The 16,811-nt window shown below is 42.0% G+C and overlaps 1 protein-coding gene across 1 annotated transcript in view; it reads right to left on the reverse strand.

The window, feature by feature from the left end:
* Positions 1 to 13,817, reverse strand: part of LOC145403693 (isthmin-like) — a 103,829-nt gene extending 90,012 nt beyond the window's left edge. Inside the window, exons 1-2 of the mRNA XM_080275380.1 lie at positions 13,709 to 13,817; positions 12,454 to 12,610 (exon numbers count right to left, since the gene is read on the reverse strand). Coding sequence (XP_080131506.1) covers positions 12,454 to 12,610; positions 13,709 to 13,817 — 266 coding nt within the window. The remainder of the gene's footprint in view (positions 1 to 12,453; positions 12,611 to 13,708) is intronic.
* Between the last annotated feature and the right edge of the window lie 2,994 nt (positions 13,818 to 16,811).

A 16,811-nucleotide genomic window follows, 5' to 3' on the forward strand; every position in this document is an offset into this window, starting at 1 on the left:
AAGGGAGCTGCAAGGCTTGGTGGATGAGTTTGGGAGAGTGTGTAAGAAACGGAATCTAAAGGTGAATGTAGGGAAGAGTAAAGTGATGGTCTTTGAGAGAGGTGAAGTCAGTGAATGTACAGCGAGGTTGGATGGTGAGGAATTGGAAAATGTGAGTATGTTTAAGTACTTGGGAAGTATGATGAGTAAGGATGGAGGTTTGGAGGGTGAAGTGCTTGAAAGGGTACAGCAGGGAAGAAAGGTTGCTGGTTCCTTGAAAGCAGTGATATGAAACAGGGAAGTGAGCATGGAAGTGAAAAAGTTACTACATGACAGTACTGTGATACCAACTCTAACGTATGGAAGTGAAGCTTGGAAGTTGTTGGAAGGGCACAAGTCAAGAGTGAGAGCAGTGGAAATGAGTTATTTAAGAGGAGCCTGTGGAGTCACATGGAGAGACAGGCTGACAAATGAGGAGATAAAGGAACGTTGTGGTGTGGATGTGGATGTAATAGGAAGCGTTAGGAGGAATACACTGAGGTGGTTTGGCCATTTGGAGAGGATGGAGGGTGAGAGACTGACGAAGAGAGTGTATGTTAGTGAGGTGGAGATGGGGAGAGGAAGGGGGAGGCCGAGGATGAGATGGAGGGATGAGGTGGAGAGGTATATGAGAGAGGGGGGTGTGAGTTGGGAGCAGGGCAGTGAAATGGCGGGGGATAGAGCGACGTGGAGGCGATTTATTTGTGGCCACCCCGAACGGGATTGAGGCGTCTGGCAATATATACATATATATATATATATATATATATATATATATATATATATATATATATATATATATATATATATATATATATATATATATATACATATATATTGTTACATAGCCTATGATTTCATCATCCTTTGTATAATTCTAATGTACAGTATGCTGCATGTTTGATCACGATTCGCCTCGTGGCTTCCATAGTGACCGAACTTGCGTGTTCTGCCTCACTCCCCCCTTCTCCCCCTTGTAGTAGAGTAAGTCGTTCTTTCTGTTGTTCAGAGCAGGAGTGTCAACTCTTTGTCCTCTGTGCCTTCATTTGTGCATCCTTCTTACAAGTTGTATCAAGCTCTGCCGGCCCCTATATAATGAGCTCAGTCTCTGCATTAATTGCCTCTTTGATCTACTCCTCATTTTGTTCACATCTCTGTCCTCCCCTGTACAGCTGTTATTATTTTTGTGAGTGCTCAGGAAGTCTCCAACCATCTAGCTGCTGTGTAATTTGAGTATAAGTGTTATTACTTTTTTCTTGTACTATATAGCATAAGGTGTTGGTTCGTAGGCCTAGTAAGGTTTTTGTGATTCATGTGGAGTTTTTGGTGTCAGCCATTATTAATAATATTTTGTATCTGTAATAATATATCTTGCATTAACTGAGCATTATCCGGTTTTCTCATTTTATCAGGGCTGACTTAGATAAATTTACTCTTGCTAATTTCGTGTTAATAGAGGCTATTGCAGTTAACCATATATTTAACCTGTTTTTTGCCATTACATTATCCTTATGAGTCCTGAATGTTTAGTTGTTAGTTTGAGCATTAAACTTTAACTTGTAATTTTACCTAACTCTTTTGTTTTGAACCTGGAACGTTGCGGGACAGTAGTGATTTAGTATTCTCACTTGAAGTGTTCATTATCTTTCTCTGTTCCGTAACATAAATTTGGCGACCTCTTATCAGGATATTCAGGATATTATCATAAGGATATTGCTTGATATTTTGTGACTGTGATTTATTCATGATGTCTACTATTACTACTCTTGATGAAGCCAAAGATTTTTTGTCAAATGTGCAAACAGTGTGTGATGTAGAAAACAGAACAAAGAATGAACTTAAGCTTGTTGCTCAACAATTGGGAATTGCTGTTCGCTTTCATCAGTCTAAAGATCAAATTGTTGACATGATTAATAAAAGCTTGTTTAATGTAACTCCTCCAGATGAGCAAACACAGATTGAAATAGCTAAGTTACAGCTAGCCCTGCAGGAGGCTCGTGCTAAGGAGGCTGAATCTCAGGCTCGTATTCAGGAGGCACAGGCACAAATTGAACTAGATAGGATTCAGGCAGACCATGAGTATCGCATGAAACAAGGTGGAACTGGATCATCTAGCTCTGATGATTTTGATGTGGCTAAAAATGTTAAACTTGTCCCTCCTTTTAATGAATCTGATTTAACAAAGTATTTTCAGTTGTTTGAGAGGGTAGCTACAGGTTTTAATTGGCCCAAAAAGTATTGGCCAGTACTCCTTCAAACTGTTCTCACCGGCAAAGCTCAAGTAACTTATGCATCTTTGCCTCAGGATCAATCTGATAATTATGATGTAGTTAAGAGCTTGATTCTTAAGGCCTATGAGCTTGTTCCTGAAGCCTATAGAGTAAAATTTAGGACAACTTATAAGCAAGATAAGCAATCCCATGTTGAGTATGCAAAAATCAAAGAAGATCTGTTAGAGCAGTGGTTAAATTCTAAGAATGTAAATTCTGATTTTGATAAATTTCAGCAGATGATTTTGCTGGAGGACTTCAAAAGGTGTATTAATAATGATGTAAGCCTATATCTTGATGAGAAAAGAATAGATAATTTGTCTGATACTGCAGTTTTAGCGGATGAATATGTTCTCACTCATAAGAGATACTCTAAAGAAAAAAGGAAAGCTGAGAGTAAGTACGTTGCCTCTACTCAGAGTACAGGTAAGAGGAAAGAGAATAAAGATGATGTTTCTCAGGAAGTAAATACCAGCTCCACCTCTAGATTTCAGAAAAGTAAATGTACTTATTGTAGTACGCTTGGTCATACTACGGAGAAATGTTTCAGGAGACAGCGTGATGTGAACAAAAAAGAGTCTTTAAATATTCAGTCAATTGGTCTAGTGTCCACCCTTGAGAGTTCCCAGAATTGTTTAACTGAGTTAACTGAACCTGCTTTGAGGGGTAAATTAAATTCTCATGATGGAGCTCCTCTTTTGAGCAGTAACGTGGGTGACACTCTCAAGAGTTCATGTGCTACTTTCCTGTCTGATGGTTTTGTCAGTCCTCTGGACAATAATGACAGGAAATCAGTTAAAATATATCGTGATACAGGTGCTTACCAATCCCTTATGCTGACCAGTGTTCTAGGCTCTAATATTAATTCCTCTGATGAAACTGTAATCATACAAGGTGTAGGGAATAAGTACTTCTCTGTCCCTCTGTGCAGAGTGAATTTAGAGTCTGGTTTTGTTAATGGTTCCGCTATGGTTGGGTTGGTTGAGACACTCCCAATGTCAGGTGTAACTTTCTTACTTTGAAATGATATTGGTGGAAGTCAAGTGTGTCCAGCTCCTCAGTTGTCTAGTGAACCAGTGACTGCGACCCAGGATTGTAATGTCCTTGATGTGTTCTCTGCATGTGCTGTCACTAGGGCTAAGTCTAAAGTTACTGGTGACTTAGAGGATAATGATGATGATGATGTTATCCTAGCTGACACTTTTCTTGCTAATTTGGACCACTCACCAGATGAGGCAGTACCCCGTAGTGTTGATAAGTTGTCTCGTCAAGAGTTGGTTGAGTTGCAGGTTGCTGACCCTGAATTGAAAGGTCTAGCTAACTCTGCTTGCAGCGAGGAGGAGTCAGCTGGTGCTTCTACTTGTTATTATATAAAGTTAGGAGTACTTATGAGGAAGTGGAGACCCCCAACAGCATCAGCTGACTGTGAATGGGAGGTTGTACATCAAGTTGTCATCCCTCGTGTTTGTAGGCAGGATATCATTAGAGTGGCTCATGATTCCTGTTTGGCAGGACATCTTGGAGTGAGGAAGACTGTGGCACGCATTTTGAAACACTTCTACTGGCCAGGTATCTTCAGAGATGTTTCCTGGTATTGTAAGTCTTGTCACACCTGTCATGTTGTGGGGAAGTGTAATCAGACTGAAAAGGTTGCACCTCTAGTTCCCATTCCTCCTTTTGAGGCGCCATTCACCCGTGTGTTGGTGGATATTGTGGGCCCTTTTCCTAAGACTTCTTCAGGATTTTCTTAAAGGGTTGACCCTGATTGATATGGCTACTCGTTATCCTGAAGCCATTCCACTTAGAAATATCTCAGCAAAGAACGTGGTTAAGGAAATGCTAGGGTTCTTCACCAAGTTTGGTCTGCCCAAGGAGGTACAGTCAGACCGGGGAAGTAATTTCATGTCAGTGTTTTCAAGCAGTCGCTGAAAGAGTTGGGCATCACCCAGATCACGTCTTCAGCTTACCATCCCCAGACCCAAGGAGCGTTGAAGAGATATCATCAAACACTCAAATTGATGCTCAGGAAATACTGTTTGGAACATCAGAAAGACTGGGATAAAGGTCTTCCATTTGTTGTATTTGCCGCAAGAGAGTCTCCAAATGAATCACTGGGCTTCTCACCCTTTGAACTACTGTTTGGCCATGAAGTAAGAGGACCCCTTAAGCTACTCAAGGAAGACTGGCTGTCGGAGGAAGATGACGTCAACCTGCTGGAGTATGTGATGAAGTTCAAAGAACGGCTGTCCACTGCTTTACAGCTGGCGAAAGAGAATTTAGGGGCTGCTCAGGAGAAGATGAAGACTTGGTATGATAAGAAGTCCAGGTTATGCCACTTTCAGCCAGGAGATCAGGTTTTGATTCTGCTACCGGTGCATGGGCAACCTCTTCAAGCCAAGTTTAGTGGTCCTTATTTCGTGGAGATGAAACTCAGTGATGTCAACTATGTCATCGCCACACCAGATCGTAGAAAGAACAAGCAACTTTGTCACATCAACATGCTAAAGTTATATCACAGGCAGGACGAAAATAACTCAGTCTGCACTGTATCTGTTCCACCCGAGTCTGCAAGTGAAGTTCTCCCATGCAGCATGAGCCTGAGTGATAGTTTGGGGAAGAATCCTGATATCATGAATGATCTCCAGACTAAGCTTTCTCATCTAGCTCCCGAGGAACTGCAGGAGTTTTCGGCATTACTGCAGGAGTACCCGCAAGTGTTCCGTGCCACTCCAGGAAGAACCACTGTGTTGATGCATGATGTCGATGTTGGAGACGCAAAGCCAATTAAACTGCCTCCTTACCGTGTGAACCCAGTGAAAGTTCCTCTCATCCAGAAGGAGCTTGGCTACCTGTTGGACCACAAGATGATTGAGCCCTGTCAGAGCGAGTGTAGTTCTCCTGTCACTCTAGTCCCTAAGCCAGGTGGGTCACAGCGGCTTTGCATCGACTACAGACGTGTTAATCAGATAACCAAAACAGACACTTACCCTCTCCCTCACGTGGAAGATTGCATAGACAAGATCGGAAAGGCTAGGTACATAAGTAAGTTTGATTTGTTAAAGGGATACTGGCAAGTACCTATTACTGAACGTGCTAGGGAGATCTCATGTTTTGTAACACTAGGAAAGACTTTTGCATGTTCTGTAATGTCATATGGTATGAAGAATGCACCAGCCACATTTCAGAAGCTCATGAATGTTGTAACAGAGGGTTTGGCAGGGTGTGTTGTTTATATTGATGATGTATTAATCTTCAGTGACAACTGGAAAGATCCCCTATGCCATGTCAGTAAATTTCTTGAGCGTTTGGTTCAGGCTAATCTTGTAGCTAATTTATCAAAGTGTGAGTTTGGTCAAGCTAAAGTTCAGTACCTTGGGTACGTAATTGGTGATGGACACGTTGCACCACCAGGAGCTAAGGTTCAGGTTATAAGTGATCTTCCCAGACCTAAAAGTAGGAAAGAGCTACAAAGATTTTTGGGAATGGAAGGTTATTACAGGAGATTTGTTCTTAACTTTTCAATTCTTGTATCACCACTTACAGACCTACTGAAAAAGGGAGTTAAATTTGTCTGGACCGACAACTGTGAATCCTCTTTCAGCAAACTTAAAGCTATCCTATTAAGTCAGCCAGTGCTCGCTACTCCAAATTTTGCTAAGCCTTTTAAGATGGCTGTTGATGCAAGTGATACAGGAGCTGGGGCTGTTTTGCTGCAAGAGGATGATCAGGGTATTGAACACCCTGTATCTTATTACAGTAAGAAGTTCACTCCACCTCAAAAGAACTACTCCACTATTGAGAAAGAGCTTTTGGCCTTGATGTTGGGTTTACAGCATTTTTCATTTTATTTGTGTTCTGGTTTTGACCCCATAGTCATTTATACCGATCACAACCCACTGAAATTCCTTAGTAAGTTTAAAGATAAAAATCAGAGGTTGACAAGATGGAGTCTACCTCTTCAGGAGTATTCATTAGACATACAACATGTCAAGGGGAAAGAAAATGTTATTGCAGATTGCTTATCTAGACTTTAGACAGATTGTTTTAGAGTAACAAGAAATTTCCTTTGTAAATTTTTTTTTTTTTTTTTGTGGGGAGGTGTTACATAGCCTATGATTTCATCATTCTTTGTATAATTCTAACGTACAGTATGCTGCATGTTTGATCACGATTCGCCTCGTGGCTTCCATAGTAACCGGACTTGCGTGTTCTGCCTCACTCCCCCGTTCTCCCCCTTGTAGTAGAGTAAGTCGTTCTTTCTGTTGTTCAGAGCAGGAGTGTCAACTCTTTGTCCTCTGTGCCTTCATTTGCGCGTCCTTCTTACAAGTTGTATCAAGCTCTGCCGGCCCCTATATAATGAGCTCAGTCTCTGCATTAATTGCCACTTAGATCTACTCCTCATTTTGTTCACATCTCTGTCCTCCCCTGTACAGTTGTTATTATTTTTGTGAGTGCTCAGGAAGTCTCCAACCATCTAGCAGCTATGTAATTTGAGAATAAGTGTTATTACCTTTTTCTTGTACTGTATAGCATAAGGTGTTGGTTCGTAGGCCTGGTGAGGTTTTTATGATTCATGTGGAGTTTTTGGTGTCAGCCATTATTAATATTTTGTATCTGTAATAATATATATTGCATTAACTGAGTATTATCTGGTTTTCTCATTTTATCAGGGCTGACTTAGACAAATTTACTCTTGCTAATTTCATGTTAATTGAGGCTATTGCAGTTAACCATATATTTAACCTGTTTTTTGCTATTACATTATCCTTATGAGTCCTGAATGTTTAGTTGTTAGTTTGAGCATTAAATTTTAACTTGTAATTTTACCTAACTCTTTTGTTTTGAACCTGGAACGTTGCGGGACAGTAGTGATTTAGTATTCGCACTTGAAGTGTTCATTATCTCTCTCTGTTCCGTAATATATATATATATATATATATATATATATATATATATATATATATATATATATATATATATACACACACGAGTGTATATCTATCTGTCTATCTATCTACCTATATATCTGTATCTATATATATCCATATCTATATCTATCTGTCTATCTATATATCTATATACCTATCTATCTATACCGGTATATATATATATATATATATATATATATATATATATATATATATATATATATATATATATATATATATATATATATATATATAGTAGATAGATAGATAAAGAATATAGTGGCTTTGTTTCTGAGTCAACACAAAATATTAATATACTGTATTATATCGTTTGGAATATCTCCTGGGAAAGTCTCATGCTACAGTCGAGAGGGAATGAAATCTTTGAAACCTCTGTCCAAATACAGTATACTTTCATAACTTTCCTGACATTAACTCTACAGACACTGACGTAATTTTTCATTAAAATGCTAGCATCATATTGTCATCTATCCTTACTAAATTAACTCAGACACATCGTTCAAGTCATACATTGCACACACACACGTGATTCCCAGCCTATCACCAAACCCTCCAGTGCCCCTAATCCCCCACCTCCCCCTCCTTCACACTCACAGTTACCAGACATATGATGTCTGGCTACCGCTTCACATTCATCCGTCTCACACAAGTGCTTCGAGAGGTGGGTAATGCTGAGCTTCCCCTGACTGTACATCTTTCTGCCTCGTCCACATTCCCAGTTGTGTTGGCTCCTATGATTCACCCATAAAAAAAAAATCGACTTGAGTCATCCAAAACGAAATAGTGGATTTGACGCAACCATGAGAGAGCTACCGAATCACAAGGGCGGATCAGGTGTTTGATAAAAAGGGGAACAAACCTTTTTCTTTTTTATCTCACTGACTATAATAGTATATTCATTAACAAAGTTGAATTTAACAACTATGTACCACAGGTACAAAGCTTCAACAATAGGGTCAATTTCATATGATAAGAAAATGTCAACCATGTAGGCTTACTTTTGTTTTCCAGCTAATAATTCTGTATGCTGGTACAGAAAAAAAAAATAAATAAATAATCAAAGAAGAGGATGGCTCCCTTGGACCCTCCCTCCCCTCTGCCTGCATCCGCCACTGCCACAGGGATATGCAGGGTTGTCCGTAAATTTCACCCTCCTCCCTTGCGTGTTGCCGGGACAGCTTAGTTAGCTGGTACGAAGAGCGCAGACATTTAGGTTGCATAAAAAAAAAAAAAATACCATTCATCTAAGCAATTACTGGATATAAGGAGCCAGACACAGTACAGAACGAAAAAGGATATGGGAAGCGCAAAATAATGCAAGGCAGACACTGGCATTGCTGAGCCATCACAGCAACACGAGAACTGAGATGCGTATGTATGGACGACCCTGTATAACCCTGATTCCTCACAAGTCATACCCTTCTTTACCTCTTCACTCGAAGATGTCATATTTCAGGCCTGCGAGGAAGCAGGTTGGTATCATTTACGGAACCTCGCCCTTACATTTGCACCAGATTAATTGTGTGTGTGTGTGTGTGTGTGTGTGTGTGTGTGTGTAATTCACCGGGTCGGTCAGGATCACTTGATGGTCGCGATCGTCAGCTTTTACCCTCCCGGAAGGGAGCTGAGAGCTCATATAGTCCGATCTAAGGGCAAGGCTGTGACCTTCACACACGCACACACCCGTCCCCTTGCTCAAGGGGGACAGTAACAACCCACTTCGTCAGTGAAACTTTTCGCAACCTGAGCGAGGCGCGAACTCCCGTCTGCCAGATGGCATGCAAGAACGCTACCACTGTGTGTGTGTGTGTGTGTGTGTGTGTGTGTGTGTGTGTGTGTGTGTGTGTGTGTGTGTGTGTGTGTGTGCTTTAACTCCTCCTAGGCTATTTGATGGATATAAATGAAACTTCCCAGTTTAGTTCGTCTGGTTACTGGAAAGGTCTTCCGCTATATACAATTTTCCAACCATGATTTTTTGTGGGAATCAGTCACTCTCATCAAATTAAAATTTCGCAGAAAGAGTGAAAAGGAGGTCAAATATGGCTTTGATATCTTAGCACATATTGTACAATGGACTCTCAACCATAATGCAATATTTGGGAAGCGTGACTCTCAGTGATTATTTGGGGGGGTCGACCCCCTTCTCCAAAATAAAAACGATCAGAAAGTGAGCACATGGATTTCAGTGAAGTCGGCATACATATCGTAGGGCAGGGTATGCAGCTTCCCTGTTTTGTCTGAATGCACAGGAAGAAACTGCACGTCTACCTTATTTTAACTTTGCTCTCTCCACGATTTTATTCGGCATAAAAGAGACTATTCTAACTGGAGGGATTAGATGGACTACTTCACTCCGAAGACGTATTACTCATCTAGTCCTGACGCCTCTAGACGCATATATTTAGCTTAAGGGAGACCTCAAGCTGGAAGAGTGACATACAACCTTCATTAATATCCTTCGCCTCAACAGTCACATCACATATATTTGTTTGGTAGTCAGAAGAAAATCAATATTACGTCCTCGGGTGGAAAGAAGTAATCTCTCCACGACCCTTTTTTTTTTTTTTTTGCCAAATCAACTCGTCTGTATGTAACAAGAATAATATGAAAAAGGCTTCCTCGGGTTGATGGTGTTTAACTCCTACAATCATAATTATGTCAGGTCTGCTGGAGTGTCCTTCACAGTGCCCAGCTCTCAAACCCAAATATCAACTGGTATTCTAAGTCTCATATTTCTACAGCTGGGCATTTATGGAACAGCCTGCCTCAGTCCATCTCTCATCCTATTCACAACATCCACTCTTTTAAGTGCTATGTGTACAAGCATCTTGAATGGTCTATCTATCTATCTATTGCCAGACGCCTTAATCCCGTACGGGGTGGCCACAAACAAATCGCCTCCACGTCACCCTGTCCCCCGCCATTTCACTGCCCTGCTCCCAACTCACACCCCCCTCTCTCATATTCCTCTCCAATCCATCCCTCCATCTCATCCTCGGCCGCCTCTCCACCTCACTAACATACACCCTCCTTGTCACCCTCTCACCCTCCATCCTCTCCATATGGCCAAACCACCTCAGTGTGTTCCTCCTAACGCTTCCTATCACATCCACATCCACACCACAATGCTTCTTTATATCCTCATTTGTCAGCCTCTCTCCATGTGACTCTATAGGCTCCTCTTAAATAACTCATTTCCACTGCTCTCACTCTTGACTTGTGTCCTTCCAGCAACGTCCAAGCTTCATTTCCATACGTTAGAGTTGGTATTACAATATTGTCATGTAGTAACTTTTCACTTCCATGGGCACTTCCCTGTTTCTTATCACTGCTTTCAAGGAACCAGCAACCTTTCTTCCTTGTTGTACCCTTTCAAGCACTTCACCCTCCAAACTTCCATCCTTACTCATCACACTCCGCAAGACTTAAACGCAGTCACATTTTCCATTTCCTCACCATCCAACCTCACTGTACATTCACTGACTTCACCTCTCTCAAAGACCATCACTTTACTCTTCCCTACATTCACCTTTAGATTCCGTTTCTTACACACTCTCACAAACTCATCCACCAAACCTTGCAGCTCTCCTTCGTCTTCACTCAACAACACAGTATCATCTGCAAACAACAGTACAGGGAGTTTCCAAACACTATCCTCTCTCACCAGGGCCACTCCAACATCCACTACCCTACCTTGTACCTCTTTTATTACCCCATCCATGTACAGATTGAACAACCATGGAGACATGACACATCCCTGTTTCAATCCAACCTTCAGAGAGAAAAATTCACTCAGTTCACCATCCACACGCACTGCAGCCTTAGCACCCTCATACATACTCTTCACAGCATTTAACAACTTCCCATCTACTCCATATACTCTTAACACTTTCCACAATCCTTGTCTATCCACCCTGTCATATGCTTTCTCCAAATCTATGAAGGCCGCATACAACTTCTTTCCCTTCTCTAGAAACTTTTCCACTAAAGATCTAAGAATGAATATTTGATCTACACAACCTCTTCCTTTCCTAAAGCCTCCCTGTTCTTCTCCAACTAATTCCTTTGTTATTTCCCTAGCTCTGTCAATAAGTATCCTACCATACACTTTACCTATTACACTAAGAAGACAAATGCCCCTATGATTACCATACACTTTTTCCCCTTTTCCTTTGTACAAGGGAATAATTACACCTGACTTCCATTCATCTGGGACTCTGCCTTCCTCCCAGGCCAATCTGCACATCTTCCACTTCCATTCTACTACTATCCCTCCCCCATGCTTCAGCATTTCACCACACTCTCCATCAATTCCTGGGGCTTTCCCCAATTTTACTTTCTTCATTGCTTCCACAACTTCTATCCTATTGATTTCTTCCTGTCTTCTCACCTCCCTCCTTCTCCTAGCCATTCCCCAGCCACTTATATTCGCATTACTTCCATTCTTTATGTTCAACAATTCCTTAAAGTGTTCTCTCCATCTGTTCACTTCTTCTCCCTTCTCCACTATTAATCTACCATTTTTATTTTTCACTCCCCTACTAACTTCACTGCCACTCTGTCTTACTCTCTTCGCCTCTTTCCAGAACATTTTCTTACAGTCCCTCCACTTTACACTCAAATTCCTTCCAAATTCCTCATCCACTCTCTTCTTACTCTCTCTTACTGGTCTTTTCACCTCTCTCTTCCTTTCTACGTATAATTCTATCTTCCGCCTCTCAACTTCTTCCACGCCCCTATTTCCCATCCATTCATTGTATGCTTTCTTCTTTTGTGTCACAGCCTGTCTCACCTCTTCATTCCACCATGCTGTTCCTTTCACCCTTTTTCATCTTCTCTTCACCCCACACACCACACCACATGCTGCACATATTTCTTCTGCGAATATCTTGGACACACCTTCCACGTCCCCCATCTGCTCCAATCCATACTTACCCAATCGTTCCTCCACTTCTCTCTTATATTCTGCTTTTTTCTCATCCTCTTGTACCTTTCCACTCTCCTTGCAACTCCTCCTTCCTCCCGTCCTTCCCTTGTACAGTGAATGGTACAGACTCATATTTTCATTAGATCGTTTGTCTGCCCATATTAGGAAGGGCGATTATGTGAGGGCTTCGAGTTTCTCTCTCTCTCTCTCTCTCTCTCTCTCTCTGTTTTACATTAAGAGAAAGCAATAGCTTTCACTTCAGAGCCTGTTTTTTATCCTAATTTCTCACCTGTAGTGTGCCTGGCGGAGTGGGTCTGGGAGGGAAGGGCGGTATGGAAGGGAGGGTGGGTGGTGGCAGGGGCAGGACGGGAGGACATGGAGGGCGGCCAGTTCCTGTAGAGTCCTTTCAACCCCACACTCCGCCCAAACCTCACACTCGTCCGCACCTGTGGCAGGCATGAATATGACATGCTGTATGCTCTTTGCATGCTGTATATAAATAATAATTCTAAAAGGGTTGGAGAACAATTTGAATAAGATGGTGAAGAATGTTATCATTTAAAGTACACCGTAGGACTACGCGGAGAGTTGCAGCCAGGAAACCTTCCCACGATAGTTTACGTCAGAAAGATATGTGGTGCACTTGAAAGACATGATGTCGCATGCTAATCTGCATTAGGAGTCTGTAGTTTCCTCCTCCAGTATACGACACACGCAATCGATTTGCATCCAGATACCTACTCGCTGCCAAGTGAACAGGAACATAGTAACTCAGGAGAACTGTCTAACAATGCCACCGACCTAGGAATCGTACCCCGGTCCTAAAGCTTGCAGAGTGAATGTGCTGCCACTACTGCACCAATGCTCCCAATTCTGAAAGATACATCATAAACTGAAGAAAATTTTTCTGTCGTCAAGACAAACAGCTTAGACAATTTCAGACTATACCGACGAAAATCGTGTGAAGAAGTGGAGTGGGTTCTTGGTGAACCAAGTTAACGTCATGATGAGTAAATCGTCTTCCCATAAAAAGAAAAGTACGGTATGTAATTATTTTGTTATTCCTGTTTTAACTTAAATAAGAAATATCGACTCTAAAAAGTCCTTAGAATAAGCATAGCGGAAAGGGACGTATTACAGCAGACGGGTAACAGATCTGCCACCCAGGAATGGGATTAGAGGCAGAGACAAACCAGCAACATACAAGAACGAAGGATAAAATTCGTAAATACGATGGTCTGGAACAAAGCACTAACAACCAACAGTGTTGTGGTTTGATGATGATGATGGTGATCATCATCATCATCATCATCATCATCTTTATCACCATATTATTAACATTATTACTGTTATAATTATAATTATTATAATTATTATTATTATTAATATTATTATTATTATTATTATTATTATTATTATTATCATGAATGTATAGGTAATTATGCATTACATTTATAGCTGGAGGTGGTAAGTGAGGTGGTAGCAGTTACAGGGGTGGCAGTTACTGTCGTTGCTCAACTCCGGTCATGGCTGGAGTAGCAGACCCGTTAACCGCAGGCAAGTAACTGACCCTATTGAGTTGTCCCATAGGTTCCGTACACCGGTGACGTTGTGTCCGTGTCTTAGTGTGGCATGTGCTGTGCAATGCTCCATCATGTGGGTTAGGTTGTGTGCGTCTATTTTATAAGCGGGACACGTGTCATCTGTGACTTCATCCAACCTTAATTGAAGGTAATAACTGAAAACACCTGGACCTGCTCCCCCCCACCAACCCTACTCCTACTTCCTCCACACCTCCTCAGCCAAACCCTCCGATCCTTCCCACACCATCCAATGCTCCAACCCCTCCCATTCCACCCCATCCTAATCCACCCCAACCCGTACCTCCATCACAACCTTCTCCTACCCCTTCCCCTCCACCCACACTACCACCTCCCCCCCCATGCTGCAGCAGCCAACACACATCGCACACACAACATAAACATCCCTCAATTAAACATAGATGGCATAAACACCAAAAATCAAGAATTCACACAATTCATCAAACAACATAACATAGACACTGCCATCTTACAAGAAACAAAACTACACAGAACACAAAAAACACCTACATTTCATAATTTCATCACCATTCGACAAGACTGGGCCGACGGCGACAGCATTGGACTCATCACCCTGGTACACAAATCCATCAACTTTTCAGATACCAGAGCACACACAAAGTCACTTCTACCCCCACATGACACCACAACAGAAATACAGTCAGTTAAAATACGCACTGGTAACAAATCACATATAACAATCGCTAACACATACATTTCCCCCCAAATCGTCCCCCACAGTACCACACAGTTACTCTCCACAAATACATCACGTCATTAACATCCCCAACATAATCCTGGGAGGTGTTTTCAACGCCAAGGCGTCGGCCTGGCATGCCAACAACCCTGGCAGAGACAGAGGGCTGGTACTACAGTACAGTCCCAAACAGAGTCCCAAACAGATAATCTTTTCATCCTCAACAATTTCCATCAACATACCCATATCCCACACCAATCCCTCTTCCTCCCATCATCTCCAGACATCACATTTTGCTTCCCAAACCTCGTCCCCACAACATCGTGGAGAGTGGTCAAAACCCTTGGATCTGATCATCTCCCAATCGTCATCACTACCAAAACCAGAATAACCCCAGCTGGTACACATACACTAATTATAAGAGGGCCAGCCGGGAGGCCTTCACAACTGAAACAGAACATTTCGAAACATTAAACAGTGCATCAGTCACAAACATCAACACCGCTGTGCACACTTTCAATACAGTTATACAAAATGCAGACAAAAGACACATCCCTAGAGGCAACAGAAAGAGACACAACCCCAACTTCACACCAGAATTTCAAGGTCTTATCAATCAACGGGACACACTACAACACTCCCCAACACCTCATACTCAAGACACTGTACAACAAATACAAGAACTCAACACTCAAATAAACAATAAAATATTAGAACAGCAAACGCTAAACTGGAATAATTATCTCCAAACACTTGATCACAAAACAAACACCAGCAAACTCTACAAAACACTAAACAGCATCACACTCTCCAACAGAAACACTACACAATCACATGCTGCCATCACAACAGTAGACACCATACCTTCAGACAGACAAGCAAACACTCTCATCAATCACTTTTCACATGTCAGCCATCCAAATCCCCATCGCGACGATCGACGTATCATCCGACGTAAGAGACATTTCCCCACAGACCCAGACTACGCACCTTTCACTTACAACCAGACAAAGCATATCATTAGCAATCTTAAGCACTCATCTCCCTGTGGACCAGACAACATAAGCAACATTCACCTTAAACACCTTGGACCACAAGGCATACAAACACTCACCAACATATCAAACTACAGCTACTCACATAACATAATACCCAACTTCAGGAAGCATGGCATTATCATCATTATCCCTAAACCCAACATAGACCCCACATTACCTTCCTCACACCGCCCCATCACGCTCCTCTGCACCCCCTCTAAAGTCACTGAACGACTGGTACTACAACAAGCTACACCTCACACCCCCCTAGCCCCATCACAACATGGCTTTAGGTCACTACACTCCACAAACACTCTTCTTACAGACCTTACACAGAGAGTTTTTGATGGCAAGAATTAAGCTAGGCTACCACACAGAACACTCCTAGTCACACTAGACTTTAGCAAAGTTTTTGATGCCATCCCCCACCACAAACAAAATATTCAACATAAACATGCACAATAACACAAAAAGATGGCTGGCAAACTACTTAGCAGGCAGACGTGCACATGTAACATTTGCTGGTCAGTCTTCGAACATTAGAAACTTCACAAATGGCGTCCCCCAAGGGTCTGTTTTGTCCACTACACTCTTTAACCTATACATGTACGACATACCCACATCCCACACACCACAGATACACATAGCTTCCTTTGCAGATGACATAACACTTACATGTACACACCAAAACGAAAACACAGCTGCACACATCCTCCAACCTTACCTCAACACACTGCACGAATGGTTCACCACAAGCAGGCCTAAAATAGCCCCAGCCAAATCTACAGCGACCTTTCTCACAAACTGGACAGCAGAACACAGTCACATTCCACATCTCACCATAAACAACACTCCCCTAACACACACACACACACACACACACACACACACACACACACACACACACACACACACACAACATCCTTGGTGTAACTTACAGTACAACACATCAATGTCATTTAAACAACACATCACAAACATTAAAAATGAAATAACACCAAGTCTCAATGCCTTGAGGTCACTTGTCCATACAACATTTGGACACAACAAAGAAACCACACCACGGTATACAAACAATATATACGTTCAGTGATGAATTATGCAAGCCCTGCTTGGGCTCCTAACCTCGCTAAAACACACTACAACACTCTACAGACCATACAGAACAAGGCCCCAAAAATAATCACAGGCTGCACAGCTGCTACACCCACAGACTACCTACATCATGAAACCAAAGTCCTCAAAGTCAAGGATCATCTAGGGATGAGAGGCACCCATTTTCTCGCTGCAGCCTCCACAAACCCACAACATC

The sequence above is a fragment of the Coenobita brevimanus genome, chromosome 61 (assembly GCF_032717465.1).
Source record: "Coenobita brevimanus isolate Jiangsu-jjx chromosome 61, ASM3271746v2, whole genome shotgun sequence".
In the NCBI taxonomy this organism is placed as follows: domain Eukaryota; kingdom Metazoa; phylum Arthropoda; class Malacostraca; order Decapoda; family Coenobitidae; genus Coenobita; species Coenobita brevimanus.